The sequence below is a fragment of the Toxorhynchites rutilus genome, unplaced genomic scaffold (assembly GCF_029784135.1).
Source record: "Toxorhynchites rutilus septentrionalis strain SRP unplaced genomic scaffold, ASM2978413v1 HiC_scaffold_23, whole genome shotgun sequence".
In the NCBI taxonomy this organism is placed as follows: domain Eukaryota; kingdom Metazoa; phylum Arthropoda; class Insecta; order Diptera; family Culicidae; genus Toxorhynchites; species Toxorhynchites rutilus.
In genome coordinates this window covers 95,085-110,986 of record NW_026599795.1, presented here as the reverse complement: position 1 = coordinate 110,986, position 15,902 = coordinate 95,085, and the positions used below count along the sequence as shown (strand labels likewise).

The following is a 15,902-nucleotide window of genomic DNA, read 5'->3' as shown; positions in this document are numbered from 1 at the left end:
GTGAATCACGACTACCTAAGATATCCCGGACGGGGATATCCGATTGTCTGCCTTTTGCTCTCAGTGCTCTAGAGAGCTGAGCAGCATGGAACCGGATACACGACCAGACAATATGCTCGATGTCGTGGTAGCCATCGACCCAATCACAAAGATTGTTTGCTGTGAGCCCAATGCGATAGAGATGCGGCTCTGAGTAGCGCTAAGTCGTTCTGCAGAATGGTCTCCAAAACGGGAGCGGGAACGTTCCCTTTTGCGAAATTTACCGGAAAAAGCATTTTCGAGGCGCCTGGTTAGAATATCAATACGGCTTTCCAACTTGGCAATGGTTGATTTCTGGTTCGTACGAATGGTGGCGACGATGTTAGTGAGTGCTTCCAGGATTTGATCAGCAACATTTTCGAGCGATGATGTTTTGGAATATTTTACAAACAAATATTTATCTTGGTGTGTGTAGATCTAGTGGACTAAAATATCGTGAAGAAATGAAGACCAACTGCAAACGCTTTGATGGGTCGCGCATCGAGTTATTTCACTAGTGGACGAATGAAAATCCTCGAGTTCTGCTTCTCGATTTCAAGGCTTTAGAACAAAAAAAATTACTGATGGCAAAATTGCCCAATAATTCAGCATTCTTTTAGCTCTTAATTGCACCATCTTTATTTATGTATATCGAAAGTTTTAATAAATACAGGGTGAAAAGTCACAACGAGAACAATGTCTGATACGAGACAGTTGGGCTGGTATCAAAGAGGGACCTAAGGGAATGATTTTATGCAAGTGCTTTGAATATCTGAATCGAGTTCGAGTAAATGCATGGAATAGTGTTAAAATGGGATCATATTATTATGTATTCGGCTTGATTACGCTATCAACAGTCCTAAAATAACTACAATTAAATAACGTTTAGCTTAGCTTGTACATATCTACTACGTATAACACAGTTTTGCTACAGTTCAACCGTAAGCTCTCTGTCCTTGCTGCTGCTGCTCCTCTAGCTGCTGACGTTCCTGTTGTTTCACTAGCTCAAAGTAATATCCTTTCTTGCGGATCAATGTGTCATGATCTCCTATCTCCACAATTCTACCCTTATCCAGCACTACAATAACGTCGGCATTCCGAATCGTAGACAACCGATGGGCGATTACCAGCGTTGTTCTGTCCACAACGGCAGCATCCAGCGCCCTCTGCACCACCGCCTCACTGGAGGCGTCCAACGCACTGGTTGCTTCATCCAGAATCAATACCGTTGGTTTCTTGAGCAGAGCTCGGGCAATTGCTATCCGCTGACGCTGACCACCACTCAGCTGAATTCCGCGCTCCCCTACGGGGGTTTGATAACCGTCCGGAAGTTGGCTAACAAACTGATGCGATTGAGAGAGCTTCGCAGCTTCGAGTACCTCTTCTTCGGTGGCATCCGGTCGACCGTACCGAATGTTCTCGTAGATAGTAGTGCCGAAGAGCACCGGTTGCTGTTCGATAAACCCTATCAGATGGCCACGTAACCAGTAGGGGGATAGTTCCGAAAGGTTGTAGCCGTCGATTGTGATCCGACCTCCGGTCGGTTCGTAGAAACGCTCCAGTAGGGAGGCGATTGTTGACTTACCCGAACCACTGGCTCCAACCAGAGCCACCGTTTGACCTGGCTTGAGTGTCAGGGAGAAGTCTTTAAGGATCTTTTGATTCGGACGGCAAGGGTAGGTGAAGAATACATTTTCGAAGCATATTTCACCACGAACTTTGGACTCCGGAATGATTTGTCCAAGTTTAAGATCGATCTTTGGCTGGACGGATAGATACTCAAACACTCGTGAGCCTGCGGTCATTCCTCTGATAACCGAACCAATAAGGATTGAACCTTGGGCCAAAGAGCGTTGCACACCCTGGAAAAAGTACAGAATTATGAGTGTTTTCACAATTTTGACGTAGGATTACGTCTAACAGGAATATATGGGGGGTAAAATGTAAATCTAAACACAGAAAATGTAGAAAAAAAATGAAAGATTTCGAATGCTCATAACATTTTTTAACAGATAGGAAAGATGTTTGCATCAATCGATAGGAAATATTCGTAGTCTTCGAGCGCCTAATTGGTTGCGTGTCCGCTACTAAGCGAACGATCATGAGCTCATAACTCAGGGCCTTACCATCTTTGTGTGTTATTCTAGCTACTACTTCCACGCAACAATCATCATGTGAAGGTAATCCCAGTCCCTTATCGCTCACATTACGGTCTGCTGCATCGGTAATTGATACTATTATAAACACAGCAATGGAAACCTCATATCAACAGTGCCGCTGTGTATGGTCCGAACTGTGAAAATTCGAACAATATGAATATTCTCACGCAGAAAAAAGGCGACATGTGTATAGGGCTCTTCTTCTTCCTCTTCTTTCTGGCTTAAAGAGGGTTCAAACTTTTCAGTTCTTTCGCCTCTAATATAGGGCTCTCAATCTGCGTTCTTGTAGATGATTTAGATATAGTTGCGGTCGTTCTACTAGCGCGAAATTGTTAATAGAACTAATATGAACTTTGTAAAACAGTTAGGCAAGCCATTTCATAAACAAGAGCTTTTGTGTGACGCATATTATTCAATTTATTAGCACGTATTTCGCGATGCTCACTGAGCGACTTTCCCGCCATGTTTGAATCGAATAATTGGCAGAAAAGGTTTATCAACATTTTCGCACCTAGATCAAAGTCACAGAGACTCGAGCTCACGTTCGAATAATTCTTTGTATTTTCCATGAATTGGCTAATCGATGGAATTCCTCCGTTTCCGATCAATTTTCTTATAAACACATTCCACTTCTCCGCAGAGCATTCAGGTACCTGGAAATCATATCTGAGGGTTGGTTGATCTTTCTGGCTGAATATGTCCTTAATTTCAACATAATCAACTGCTTTTTGGCAGAACTAACCACAGATTAAGAATATCTGCACACGAATGTTCATTATAGTTTGCTTCTTCACGAGACCAGCATTCCAGGGCAAAGAGCACAAAGCTTAAATGGGAACACACCTAATTCGGCTACACAATCGCAATGTGCAGTTTGGACTGTTCTGTGAAACTTTTTGAATATTCAATCTGCTTCCATTGATATGGATCATAGCCATTGCAGAAATTTCTATTTTTCACCGTGTATATGGCTTTAACGCTAAAAGTAAATATTTGTATGTAAAGAAACACATACACATACACATGTAGTCGCATGTTATTAATCTAAAATAGCGCGTAATTTTTATAACAATTTCGCAAAAATAATTATTTAAACAAAGCTCCATCTTGTCGATCCTTAAAATCCCATGCAGCGATCACTTTTGCCTACCCAACAGATTACTAATACATATGCACGCTGCAAGAGCCCTATAGATAGAAAAGGAATACTCATACGCCTAAACGTACAATATATAAAAATGTGTATCGATAAGATAGGAATACTCTTACGGCTAAAAATGGCTGATGTGTAATATACAACGAAAATTATCTTCAGATAAAAAATGTACACTAATTAATCCGACTCTGTTACAGCTGAATTGCTAAAATGAGCCTAATAGAATAAACAGATGGGATAGAAAACGGCCCTTTTTTTTTTAAATTTCAAAAGAGTTAAACTAACAGAAATAGTTAAATTTAAAAAAATATTCTGAACAATCACAGTCCTACGTCAAACTTCCGTCCGTGCCCCTAGGCTTAGGCCCTTCTACTTTTTTTTAAAGAAAACTACAATGTCCTATTTAGAACTCAGGAAACTATACCGAGACCTCTATGAACCTGTGAGATTGGCAGGATTATTTAAATAATTGTTCATGAAACCATAAGTATCAATTTTGAAGTGGTTTTTTACACATTGAAATTGTGTACGTTATATCGAGGGTACGTTCCTTTGTATATATTTTTATTAAAGCCCCTTCAATATTGGCATCAAATGAAAGAGCATTACTACACTTAGAAAGATCCTCGGTAGAAAATAGAGATGGGCAAACCGTTCATGAACTGTTCAAAAGAACTAGTTCACCAAAAAGAGTGAACGAACGGTCGTTCTTTTTTACTGGGCAACAGTTCACATGAACTGCTTATCCAGTTCAGAACGAACTGTGTACGAAGACCGCTGGCTGAACTGTGTATACAGTTCAGTTCAGAACGAACTGTACAGTGAACGATGAACTGTGTATGCAGTTCAGAATCAGTTCAGAACGAACTGTTTACGATGACCGCTGGCGGAACTGTGCGTACAGTTCAGAACAAACTGTGTATGGAGATCGGTGAATAAGAGGAAGGCGAGCGAACGAGTGATAGACGAAGGCTGCTGCAAGGTAAATAGTCCTCAAATTAACGAATGGAAACAAACGATAGCCCCACGAAATAACAAAAATAAGATATTGTCGTTTTCATAATAAAACGAAATATTTCAGGATACGATGGTTCTTAAATTGGATTGTTCGATTATTTATCAAATAAAGTTTTAGTTTCATATTTTTAAATTAAGGATAAATATTTCAGTAAGATATGCAAATCTACCTCACAAAAAATACAGTTGAAAGCGAAACGATTCAGTATTTTTCAACAGTAAATAAAAATTTGTGTCGCTGATATGAAATGTTTTTATATTATATCATATTGTGCTCGATAATTTAGAGAAAGTCTTTCGCGTTTTAGTACAGTTTTGCTATAGCAGTTATTGCAAAACATTGAAGAAAAACAGCGCAACGCTAGTTTGTGCTGAAAATAATGAACCACGGCTCAAACTAAATCAAAATTTCAAAATCATAGTTTGATTTTCTATTCTGCTAAAATATTTTTAACAAAATTCGGACATATAATTATTGCTAACAAACAGCATTTTATGAATGAAAAGAACAGTGCTACATAACATCTCACACTTTTTTATACATGCTTTGGCATATCCCTCTAATGTACGAAAGAGTGAGTGAACTGCTAAAAAGAACTAGTTCTCTTAAGTGAAGGGTTGGTCACTGAACGGTTCATTAAAGTGAACCCATTTGCCCATCTCTAGTAGAAAACTGCTAGTAGAATGCACAAATATTTTGTATATATTGCCAACTGTCCCACTTCCCTATCAGAGGTTAGTATATTTCACACGATAACATAAGCAGACTTGAATGTTGTCATATCTGAAGACTGGTGCGAAAAGCGCGTATGAACCATTTTTATTATTGCCATAAGGCAATACGTCGGTAAGAGTTTTAATATAATATTAGAATTGTTGTATTTTCGAGCATTTCGCTGGGAAAATGTAGTCGATATTGGGTGTTGAAGCCCGAGCCCAAAGTTTTATAGCAACTTAGCAAATGAATTTTTGATATTCGTATGGCATGAACCCACCGTGCAATTACTACAATCATCAGCAGCTAGGATACGATAGATCAGCCCTTAAACGATCGATCGCTTTCACGATCGTCGATAGGGCCGAAGATAAGTAATAGAGAACAGGAGCTTAAATATCTATTGCGATAGTTAGACTTAAGTCAGTTGGAAATAAAATCTTGAACGAAGCAGTCAACTCTTGGAATCAAATCAACTGTTTAAAATAAACTGTTTAGAAGTTGCGTAAATTCGGTAAATTCAGAAGTTGCGTTTTCTGATCGAAACCGAAAAATAGAAGTGCATGTTCGAACATTAGGCTTACGAATCATTGTTCTGCTTGACATACATGTTTATTAGTACGGAAGAAAATGACTATAGATTGGTAGCATTTACCAAAAAAAATCGTTATATTCACTAATTATTTCTCTAAATGTAGTAGAATATAGGGCCTGATTCTCAAATACACTTTACGGTGGAAACGAAAAGTGAAGTAACCTTTCAACGTTTCGTTGAGGGAGTGAATGAAACGTAACAATGTTTTATGAGTTTTTCTCAACGTTCTGAATTCGATAATTTTTTTGGCGCTAGCATTGGCGAAAGAAAAACATCACGCGTTAATTCAAGGTATAGGGTGAATGTAAGCTATTCATCATATATAATCTTACTCATAGAATAAAAATACTCGCTTGCAGATAATATATTTTTGCGAACTGGAAACGTTGAGATGGTGGATGTTCGGAACATTAGTACCATTGAAGAAGAAGATGGAGAGCGTCGTTTGAACGGTGTAGGTCAACGATGAACTCCAGATTATTGTTTCTTCCTCGAATCACAATTTCTCGCTTCGCAGTGCAGTCGCCTAATATGACTCCGGCAATGTCTCCAACAACATACGCATTGAATGTATCCACATGGGGTCTGATTCTCGAATACACTTCACGGTGGAAACGAAATAAACGGCAAGCCATTGAACTACGTTTTACGAGTTGGTGAAGTGTCGAAGTGTCGAGATACTAATCTCGTATCCAGATGTCGACACCGTACCGTTGTCATCGCGGATACGTTTCATTCCGTTTCCACCGTGAAATGTATTCGAGAATCAGGCCCATGATGTCCAGTCGGTGTTTTATTAGGATTGATGACAAAACGTGATTGTCACCTTGCAAACCGAGCTCATACATAAAGTATTTCAATAATTTATTGTGTTTACGCAAAAAGTTTTCCAGCTCGTCAGCAATACGCATGTCTTTAGCCGAATTGAGATTATTGGCGCACGTGTGAATGAAAGCTCTTGGAGCGAACTTAGCGTGATCTGTCATTTAACAACGTAATTATATTCGTTTTCTTTGAAAAACGAACGACGGTTCGATTATTTGGATTATTTATACCAAAATACTAAAATCGCAATTAAAAATAGGAAATGGGGGGTGAACCTTTGAGGATATATGTACTTTACTTTTATGCCAAATTTTAAAAAAATAGAAATAAAATTGATTAGATTTTTTTCCATAGGGCCACCCTAATCGATATTAAACATATGGTAATCGGTACCCTAGCGGTATCATATATAGTTTACGTCCTATTCTCATGCCTATCAAGTATTCTGTGCATAATTTCACGAAAATCGGTCGAGCCGTTTCCGAGGAGTTCGACCACGAATTGATTACTAAGCCAGCGGTAGTCTTACGTCAACCTTGCGGTTATATCATAGATATATCCCATATTTCTTATCAGAAGCCTTACCTGTGATGCCACAAGGAATGCCATCAAATCCCCGGCGCTAATCGAGCTTGTCGACATAAAGTGTCCTCCCAAAACCAGAGTTGTTAATACCATCCCGTTCAGAAATAGATTTGTCATCGCCTGAAACACCGCAATTCCTATCCCCAATTTCTCCGACAACATTGCCGCCTTGTCGGTTTCCTGCTTGAACAGTTCCACTTCCGAGTACTCACTCGCACTAGCTCGAACGGTTCGAATGTTCGAAAGGGCCTCCTCGCTGACGGAAGTGGCCCGCTCCGATTGGGCCTGGCTTTTTTTGCTTAGAGCGCGAAGTGATTTACCCAGAAAGGAAAACATCGCTACCGCAGCCGGAACAGATACCAGCGCAATGCTGGCCAGCTGTGGGGAAATCAGGAATAGTGAAACTCCTCCACCGATGAGCTGGGCGAAGGATCGCAGTCCTTGCGAGATGCACTGTTTGAAGCTTGATTTAAAATCTTGCACATCGGCTGTCAAGCGATTGACCAACTCCCCGGTGCGGTTCTCATCGAAGAATTCGAGGTCCTGTATGATAATTTGTTTGAACAAATCTTGACGAATTTTCGCAGCCATCTGTTCTCCGATTTGGCTCAGCAGGAAGATGTACACGAACGTGAAGCTAGCCTGGGCGATGTACATTCCGAAAAGCCGAAGCGAAGGCAGTTTAATGTCGTTCATGAACTCTGTAGAGTCAATGCTGGAAAAATTATATATTAGTCATTCAATCAATATAGTAGCACATTATCTATGCTTACTCCTTAAGGTTACTCCCCGCATATTTGGACAGTGTGTTGACCACAACGCCCAACATGTTTGGAATTTGAATGTTAAAATAGGCAACGGCTAAGGCAGCTATTATCGCACCAACCAACTTTGCCAGATGAGGTCGCAGATAGGTCCAGAGTTTCCGCCAATCGAATCGGATTCCATTAATCCCCACAACTTTCTGTCCGACCAGTCTGCTGCTGGGTGCTTCACAGTGGACAAACCATTTCCGACATTGATAGCCAACCGTGACACTAATAGCCGTTCCTCCGAGCAGCAACCGAATCACTTTCGAACTAGTTTGTCCTGATCGTACAATTTGCTGTTTGCTTTCCGTGACCAGCCTACGGCTCCGTTGTCTGAATGCATTTTTGGCTGCACTCAGCAAATCGGTTCGTCCAAAGGGATATGCATCGATTGTTTTCTTTGAAATTCCAAAATTACCCTGACTAGACAGTGATTGACTGTAACGAAACATTGCGCTAAGGTTGACTATTTTTACTCGGGCTAGCTACATCAAGTTGAGGTTGTGTAATGTTCCCTTCGGTATTTTGATGATTGTTTGAACCAATTCATAGTGCAAATTAAAGAAACATAACTCACTTACCGGTACACGAGCGGACGTGTCCCATATCCTGATAGAAACAGTCTTAACATTTCAAAACCACAACCCAACAAAGAGTCAAGCGTATTAGTCAAATCATTCGATTAATTTTATGCTAAAATCGTTGCCGACAACCATCGGAGGACGGGATTGCTTGGATGACAACGAAGCCCCGATCAGCTGTTTGTCAAACACCACCCATGTTGGGTGAAAGATTGCATGAAACATTCGCGTTGAGAGCATTGACGGTGTGCCTTCCGGTTTGTGAGGCGAAAATGGGTGAAGGCTTTTCAATGGGGAATAAACACACTTTTAATATGAAAATTATGAATAAAAATTTAGTGTAACGAGTTAAATGTGTATGCTGTAGGATAGAGTAATATTTTTGTTTAGCAAATCAGAAAAAACAGTCAACTAAAATTGTATTCAAATAAATAAAGAGTTTTAGTGGAAATATCAGAAATGTATACATAAACGGGTAAGTAATAATCAGGACCACGTGTTTTGAGTAATCAAACAAAATGAAGTGAAAGATTTCATTTAAATTTTAACAATTCAAAACTGTCTTCGGGCCGTAACGAATTGATATAAATTAATTTGCCTCACTAAACGGATATCGATACAAAACGTCGACTCTGTAATCTGTTCATCGCGGATCACCAGGAGTTAGATTCTGATGGTTCCATACAGATGGTTTGTGAAAGTGGTGACGACAAACATTTGCCACAAATATTCAAAAACTAGGATATTTATTGCACATGCAATGAATGTATTTGTTTGATTTTTTATAAAATTCTTCAATTTGATTCTTTGGTATCTGATTTGTTTTTAAAGTGGGACTATGTTTAACCGGAATGTATGGAAGGTAAGATGAAAACCTAAACACAGAACATGCAGGAAAAAATGAAAAATTTCGATTTGTTATAACTCGATCATTTCTCAATACATCGGAAAGATGTTTGCATAAATTTATAGGAAATATTTATACCCATCTATCACAATGGATAAAGTGTTATTTTTCATGACATAAACAATTGAATAACTGTGGAATGTCAAGCGTTACCTAAACGCATTATCTGCCACGTTTTAATTGGTCCGATTTACGGTTTCTCCAACACGGACTTCAAAACCAAGATGCCTGGGAAAATCAGCATTGCAAATATATGCAAGCTGCGAGTACTTTTGTACCTGCTTGCTTTGTGCAGACCGGAATATGCTTCCCTAACACGTACTTCTAAACTGAGAAGCCTGAGAAAATCGTCATTCCAGGTACTAGAGGCGAATGAACTTTCAAGTTTAAAGTCTCTATAGTAGAAGTAGAAGTTCTTCTTCTTAACACTAGAATTATCAAACGGTCAAAATGACCGGCTATATCATTTGTTCGCAAGGTTTTGTAATGATTTTTTTTGACGTAGATGCGTGGATGGGACAGCAGTTCATAGTGAAATTCGACCAATTTGGCCGTGGCGACGGCGAAATTTCCATTTTTTCCATTTTTTTAAAATTCACGGACACGCCCGCTTCCACACACGGTCAAAACAAAACTACGAGTCCGATTCGGCTGAAATTTTGACAGTAGCCGTTTACGATGATGTGCTACACGAAAGTAAACTCTTTTGCGATACTGACACCATCGGACGATGATTAATTGTTAATTAACGACGCTCGTTAAAGCTCGGTCGGACATTGCTAAAGGATCGTATCCGCCGCTTCCATCGGCAGGTCGGCGGTGGACTCGGATCGCGTTATCTTGGAGGCTTGGGCCGCCTCGATTCCTTACCCTCGTTTAATGGGGACGAAGTACCTCAGAAAAAATTTCGAAAAACGAAAACGAGAAAATAAATTTATAATAGAAATGAAGAAAATTTATACACACGATGTTTTTTTCCGCGCCACAATATTTTTCTAGCCTACTACACTTTGTTAAGCGGTTGTTTCTGTTGAAGTTGTTTACTGCGGCGATTTATTCCGGCCACGAAAAAAAGTTGGCTATGGCATATGTAAACAGACCTAATGAGTTCTGGAACAAGGTCTTTTATACGAATGAGCCGAAAACCATTTTCTGTGAATCGAATGGAAGACACAAGGCGTGGAGGAAACCAGGAATGGTGCTTCAGATTCAGCATTTGTTTCCCACAGTATAACACGGCGGCGGCAGTCAGATGATGTATGATTAAATGGCGATTTCTGGAACTGGAACCTTGGAGTTTATCGATTCGGCGATGGACAAGATGGCTTAAATGGCAGAAATTGGGTCTTCCTTGTGATTACTACTTTCAACAGGATTATGACCCAATGCGCACTGATCTCATCATGCGGGAATGTATGCTCTATAATGTCCAAATCTCCTCAAAACATCTCCGCAACCACCGGACTTGAACACTATTGACTATCCATGGTGAGAAATCAAGAACAGTCTGAAGAATAAAAATCCAGGGAATAAAGTGGAACTCAAAACGCATTCCGTCTACAGTGACCAGAAACCTCGCCGAGTTGATGCCACGGCGCTATAGGAAGTGCTCAAAAAGGTCCATACCAAATACTAAGAGATTGATTTTTGTTATCTATTAACATTTCTGAATTGATTAAAATTGAAAAACTTGAACGGTACACTCAAGTTTGCCGCATCTGAATTGAAGTTTTTTTTGTTTGTTCTTCAAACACGAATTTAAAATGTGACCATGTTGTGTGACCATGAAAATGTTTTTTTTTCTTACCATCACATGTAAGTAAAATGGATAGATTATAGGATGAATATAAGTAATATAGGTAATATAGGTAAATATAGGTTATGCGAGGTATGAACGAAGTGCTTATTGGATAGCATTGATTATTTGTTCGATGTTCATAAAACTAATAAAAGAACTGCTGTGTGGTGCAGTTTGAGATACTCAATGCTATTTTTACCCACAACAGCACTTTCCTCGGAAGAAAAGCCGACAGTTGAAACTGGGCTAAAAGATGAGAGGACAAAACGAACCGCTGCTGTGAGAGAGCCACAAACGCTTTACTACCTATTTGCTTGCCGGTTGAGTGGTGTGGTATTCGAAAAGCTGAAAAATAACCTTTAAAACTCCTCTCAACCCAAGAAGTAAAATCTTTCGCATGCACCCACCAAAGGCAGAAAAAAACCATTTGTAGCTTTTTTTTTTATTATATACAGTCAAAAGGAAAGGGATGTGGGAAACGGAAATCGGACGCGGTAGTGCACTATGGGATATTTCGATGCAAGCAGGTGGACAAAACTTTTAGTATAAATTTAAATATACTTAAACTTCTTTGGCCCTCATCTTTTTTCTCGAACATTAAAACGTCAGTTCTTTGTTTTTTTTTTCAAATTTACTAACAAGTTCTGAAACAATACTCTAACCTGCCTGAGTATCTTTCTCGGAATTGCATACACAGACAGGATGGATTTAGTAAACTTGACAGAAAACAAAGAACCGACCTCAGAATGTTTGAGAAAAAGGTGGCTACCAAGAAAGTTTAAATTTATTGTTCAAACACACTAACAATCGTCTGTCTACGATCTATTTTTATATTTCCATTTATTAACTCTTTAAATAATTTGCTTATTATTTATTTCTAATTATGTTATTAACCTTTTTGATTATCTATTTTTTTGACGTAGAACTTCGTCTTTCATTAAGTGTGTCAAATCAGAAAACAGGTCACGTTTTTATGAAATAAAGTTAACGTTTATAACTATTTTTACCGTGAGCGGATTTTGGCGATATTACGAGTGTTAAATAAAAAATGAGAATTTTTTCAATACCTTTCAGTAACTCAAATAAAGAGCGTAAAATTTTCTTTCTCCAAGAAAATGGCTCTTTGGGCTCCCTAGAAACAGTAGGCGTGTTTGGTTTTGCTAGTTTGAATTTAGTCAAAGCAAAGATGGCGTCGAAACAGCACGTGCTCCGCGAACCCATTGTACGGTTCTACGAAACGCATTTCCAGCAAGGAAAAAAGTTCACGGTGGCACATTTTAAGGAAGAAAATGTACCTGTCAGTACGGTCTTTCGTATCCTGGGTTCCCTGAACGTAGAGCGGAAGGTCGGAAGTGGTCGTCGTCCGGTGACGATAATGACGAAACAGAGGAAGACATCGTTAAAGAAGCTATTTGACAACAAGGACGCAACCAGCCTGCGTGACGTCGGTCGGAAATATGGCTGCTCCCACGTATTGATCCATCGGACCCTCAAGATGGAAGGAATCGTCTGCAGGAAGAAGACGAGGTTGCCGGAGTACACGGAGGAGCAGATTGAGACGGTTAAATGTCGGTGGATGACCAAAAAATACCGCAGGACGTCTTTCGTTCTGGACGACGAAAGCTATTTTCCGCTGTCCAAAACGCATATTCCAGGAAGAGGCGAATGAGCTGAAGAAGTTTAAAGTCTCAAGCAAGGAAGGAAGGCAAACTTGCATTATCGTTCTGTATTCACAGCAATGAATATCGCTTGTACTTCCTTGTTTTGCGTCTTCACATGTCTTCGTTGTGGAATGAGCTGTGGACGCGTCCAAATTACTCACTCGTTGATGTCTCTGGCATTGCAATCATTGCAGCAAACTGACGCCATTGCATTAAGGTTCTGAGCTACACAATTGTGTTGGGAATCTTTAGCTAGGCTATCGTCAGCTCACCAAGAAAATAAATGTTCTGGAATTTTGTCAGTGATTTGGTTTCGCATGACGGTAGGAAAACTCTCTCCACAAAGGATGACAGCTAAGCTAATCTAGACCGGCAATATTAACAGAAAGGGCTGCTGTTGAGAAGAGCGCAAAACGGAAATAAGTGTTTGTATATCCAGTTGCTTCAACCCATCGATATATGGATATTTGTGTGCGTACGTGCGTGCTTCAGAACCCGTAAATTAGTGCATCTTCGCTATGCTGAAACCCCATTTGTATCTGCCCCCGTGTGCATTGGCCCTGTAATATGCAAGAATGCAACAATCGCCTAATTTTTCTATGCTATGATTGACGATTGTTTTGTGTTGCAAATTATGCAGTCGTAATGATAAATATAAACAAGGAGAGAAGATAGCAAGAGGGAAATATTTACGCTAGGGTATTAGTAATGAATCTCTGCTGAGGCAAATATTCAGCCTTTTCCCAACCAGTTATCATAAGGGCTTGTTTGGTGCCATTGACACTACATCAATGCATTGAACTGACGCTATGGTGAAGCAGGTGTTAAGGTTGTGCACCAAAAAATTATTTGGGGAAAACCAACTTCTTCAATAAGTTATATTAAGTTATTAATGTATTTGGGCTCGCGTGCCAGTCGCAAAACTGCTTTCAACTAGGATTGCCTTTGCGCTAATCTTGATCATAATTAGGCAGTGCTACTCTTTTCGAGGTTGTTGTGATTAGCAGATAGAGTTTATTTCGTTTCTTTAGTCACCAAGAAAGTAAATGCTGTTCTAGAATTTTGTATGTGATTTGGTTTCGATTGCCAGTAGCAAAACTTTCTCCACTAAGGATGACAGCTGCGCTTATCTCGAGCATGTATTGTTTTGCGAGCACAAGAATGAATCATCAAACAATTATCGTCAGATGATTCTACAAAAACATTTCAGGGTGACCAAACTGGTAGAATGGTTATTTCAAAATTTTCGTAGCATTTTAAAATAATATCCGCAATCATAAACAAGCAACTTAAATTAAACCACAGCGTAGTTCTACATCAACAATGCGGTCGTGTCTTGAATACAACCTTCTATAATTTTTTTTGAGTGGAGCATATTAATGCAATACACAAATGCAATTTGATTGCTTTCTTTCATCGTTATCACCCACATGTTTCTTATTCCAAATTTCGAACTTTTCTCAGTTAAAGTTTATACTTTTAAAAGAAATGGTCGAAAGATGCATTGGAAAAATGTCTGTTTTCCGATTTTAGTCCCATTTCCCATAGTGCCGAGTGGCTGGGCTTCTCCGGAAACAGTTATAATAATGATGCACATTATGAAATAAGGACGCTCTAGCGAAACAGGACTGGTTGAGGGAAGAGTTTTAGCTTTGACCATTTGACTACTCCACCCACATCCCAGATGATCAGGCTTCGGTTAGTTCCAAACAACTTTGTTTTTCCTGTTGTTAAATTATTTCGAAACAAATCTGATGGAGCGAACTTTTAGCCCAACTTGTGATCCGCGTTGAACCCAGAACTCGAGTCCAAGCGAACCCGGTGCACCGGTGAACCTTTAAAACAATCACACACACACATACACAAAAGAGCGAGTGTTTGTAGTGCATAAGTGCAAGAAAAATTTCCACTCTTTTATTATTGCTGAACTTTTCCGGGGGGCAGCGTGAAGCTTCTGCAAGCTCACTCACTGCTTCCGACATTCCTTTTGTTTCAATTTATTCGGCTAACAATGAGCAAAAACGGGGAAAAGAATGGACAAACTGCTGAGGATGCAAGATGAGAAAAATTGAGGGAGGAACTTTCGCTCAAGTAGTTTTTCAGTTGATGTGCTTTCGAAATACTTGTATTTCTCTCGGACGCTTTTTTACCTCTCTCTCTCCTTCGAACTATTTAGGAATTCATAACCGTCCGTAATCTCCATTTTATTCAGAACGTTCATTTTGTGTTGCAACCAGAGAAAAAGAAACCTAGAGACAGAGTGTGCTTGTATCTACCAGAAACAGCTGATGGGCGGAAAAGACACTCTGAAGTGTCATAATCATGGTTCTATGAATTTGAATACCCGAGAAGTGCCTTTGTGTGGGAAGGCGCGAAGGAGTGTGGGGCTGTAGGAACGTCCGAAATTGCTTCTAATTTGCTGGGGGGAGTCGGAAAAGCATTTCGGATAGTTGTAGCCAAAGTTGTGCGAATGGTTCCGTGTTCTACTCAAACTGTCATTAAGCACTTCCAAAGTATGGTGCTGGAGCGGAAATTGATAGCCTTCAACAAGTAGTTTAAGATGAGAAGTTGCTTTCGGTAGGTATTCGTCCGATGAACAAAGGTAGAACTTTCGTTCGCACAAAGGCATTCATTTGGTGTATCAAAATTTTCAACATTAAATTCGAGACAGATGAAGCTAATGGGATGAGATGATTTCATTAATTTCATTCACCGCTGCATACTTACATATTTCATCCGCAATACAATTTCCCATTTTCATTGGTTGCGCTATTTTAATTACAACATATCGAGTAAGCAGGGGGCATGACACTGTTTTGTACGAAAATTTCATCGGGAACGAAGCTGCATATTGAGAAGAGGAATTATGCGGGTAATGCAACGAGCTGCACTGTGGAGCCGTGTTGATTACGGAACAGTCAATGTGTCCTACCAATGTTCGTCGATGTGGGTGCGTTGGCCTTGTTCACAGTCCGAACGATGGTCACTTTTGCTGCAATATCCAATACCAACGATAAGGAAGATCTAAATTCACGCTTTACTCTGTCGGTGCATTTATCGAGTCTTCTGCCTGCAT

General features: G+C 39.7%; 1 protein-coding gene across 2 annotated transcripts; it reads right to left on the bottom strand.

The window, feature by feature from the left end:
* Nucleotides 1-830: 830 nt before the first annotated feature.
* LOC129781846 (mitochondrial potassium channel ATP-binding subunit) lies at nucleotides 831-8,626 on the bottom strand. Of its 2 annotated transcripts, none has more exons than XM_055789383.1 (4): nucleotides 8,461-8,626; nucleotides 7,844-8,335; nucleotides 7,071-7,785; nucleotides 831-1,880 (listed from the first exon to the last, which is right to left on the bottom strand). In XM_055789383.1, the coding sequence occupies exons 1-4, from the start codon at nucleotides 8,508-8,510 to the stop codon at nucleotides 954-956; spliced, it is 2,184 nt and encodes a 727-aa protein (XP_055645358.1). In that variant the 5' UTR covers nucleotides 8,511-8,626; the 3' UTR covers nucleotides 831-953. The 2 variants fall into 2 exon arrangements, with proteins under 2 accessions (XP_055645358.1, XP_055645359.1); XM_055789384.1 differs by having other exon boundaries at nucleotides 7,844-8,317.
* Between the last annotated feature and the right edge of the window lie 7,276 nt (nucleotides 8,627-15,902).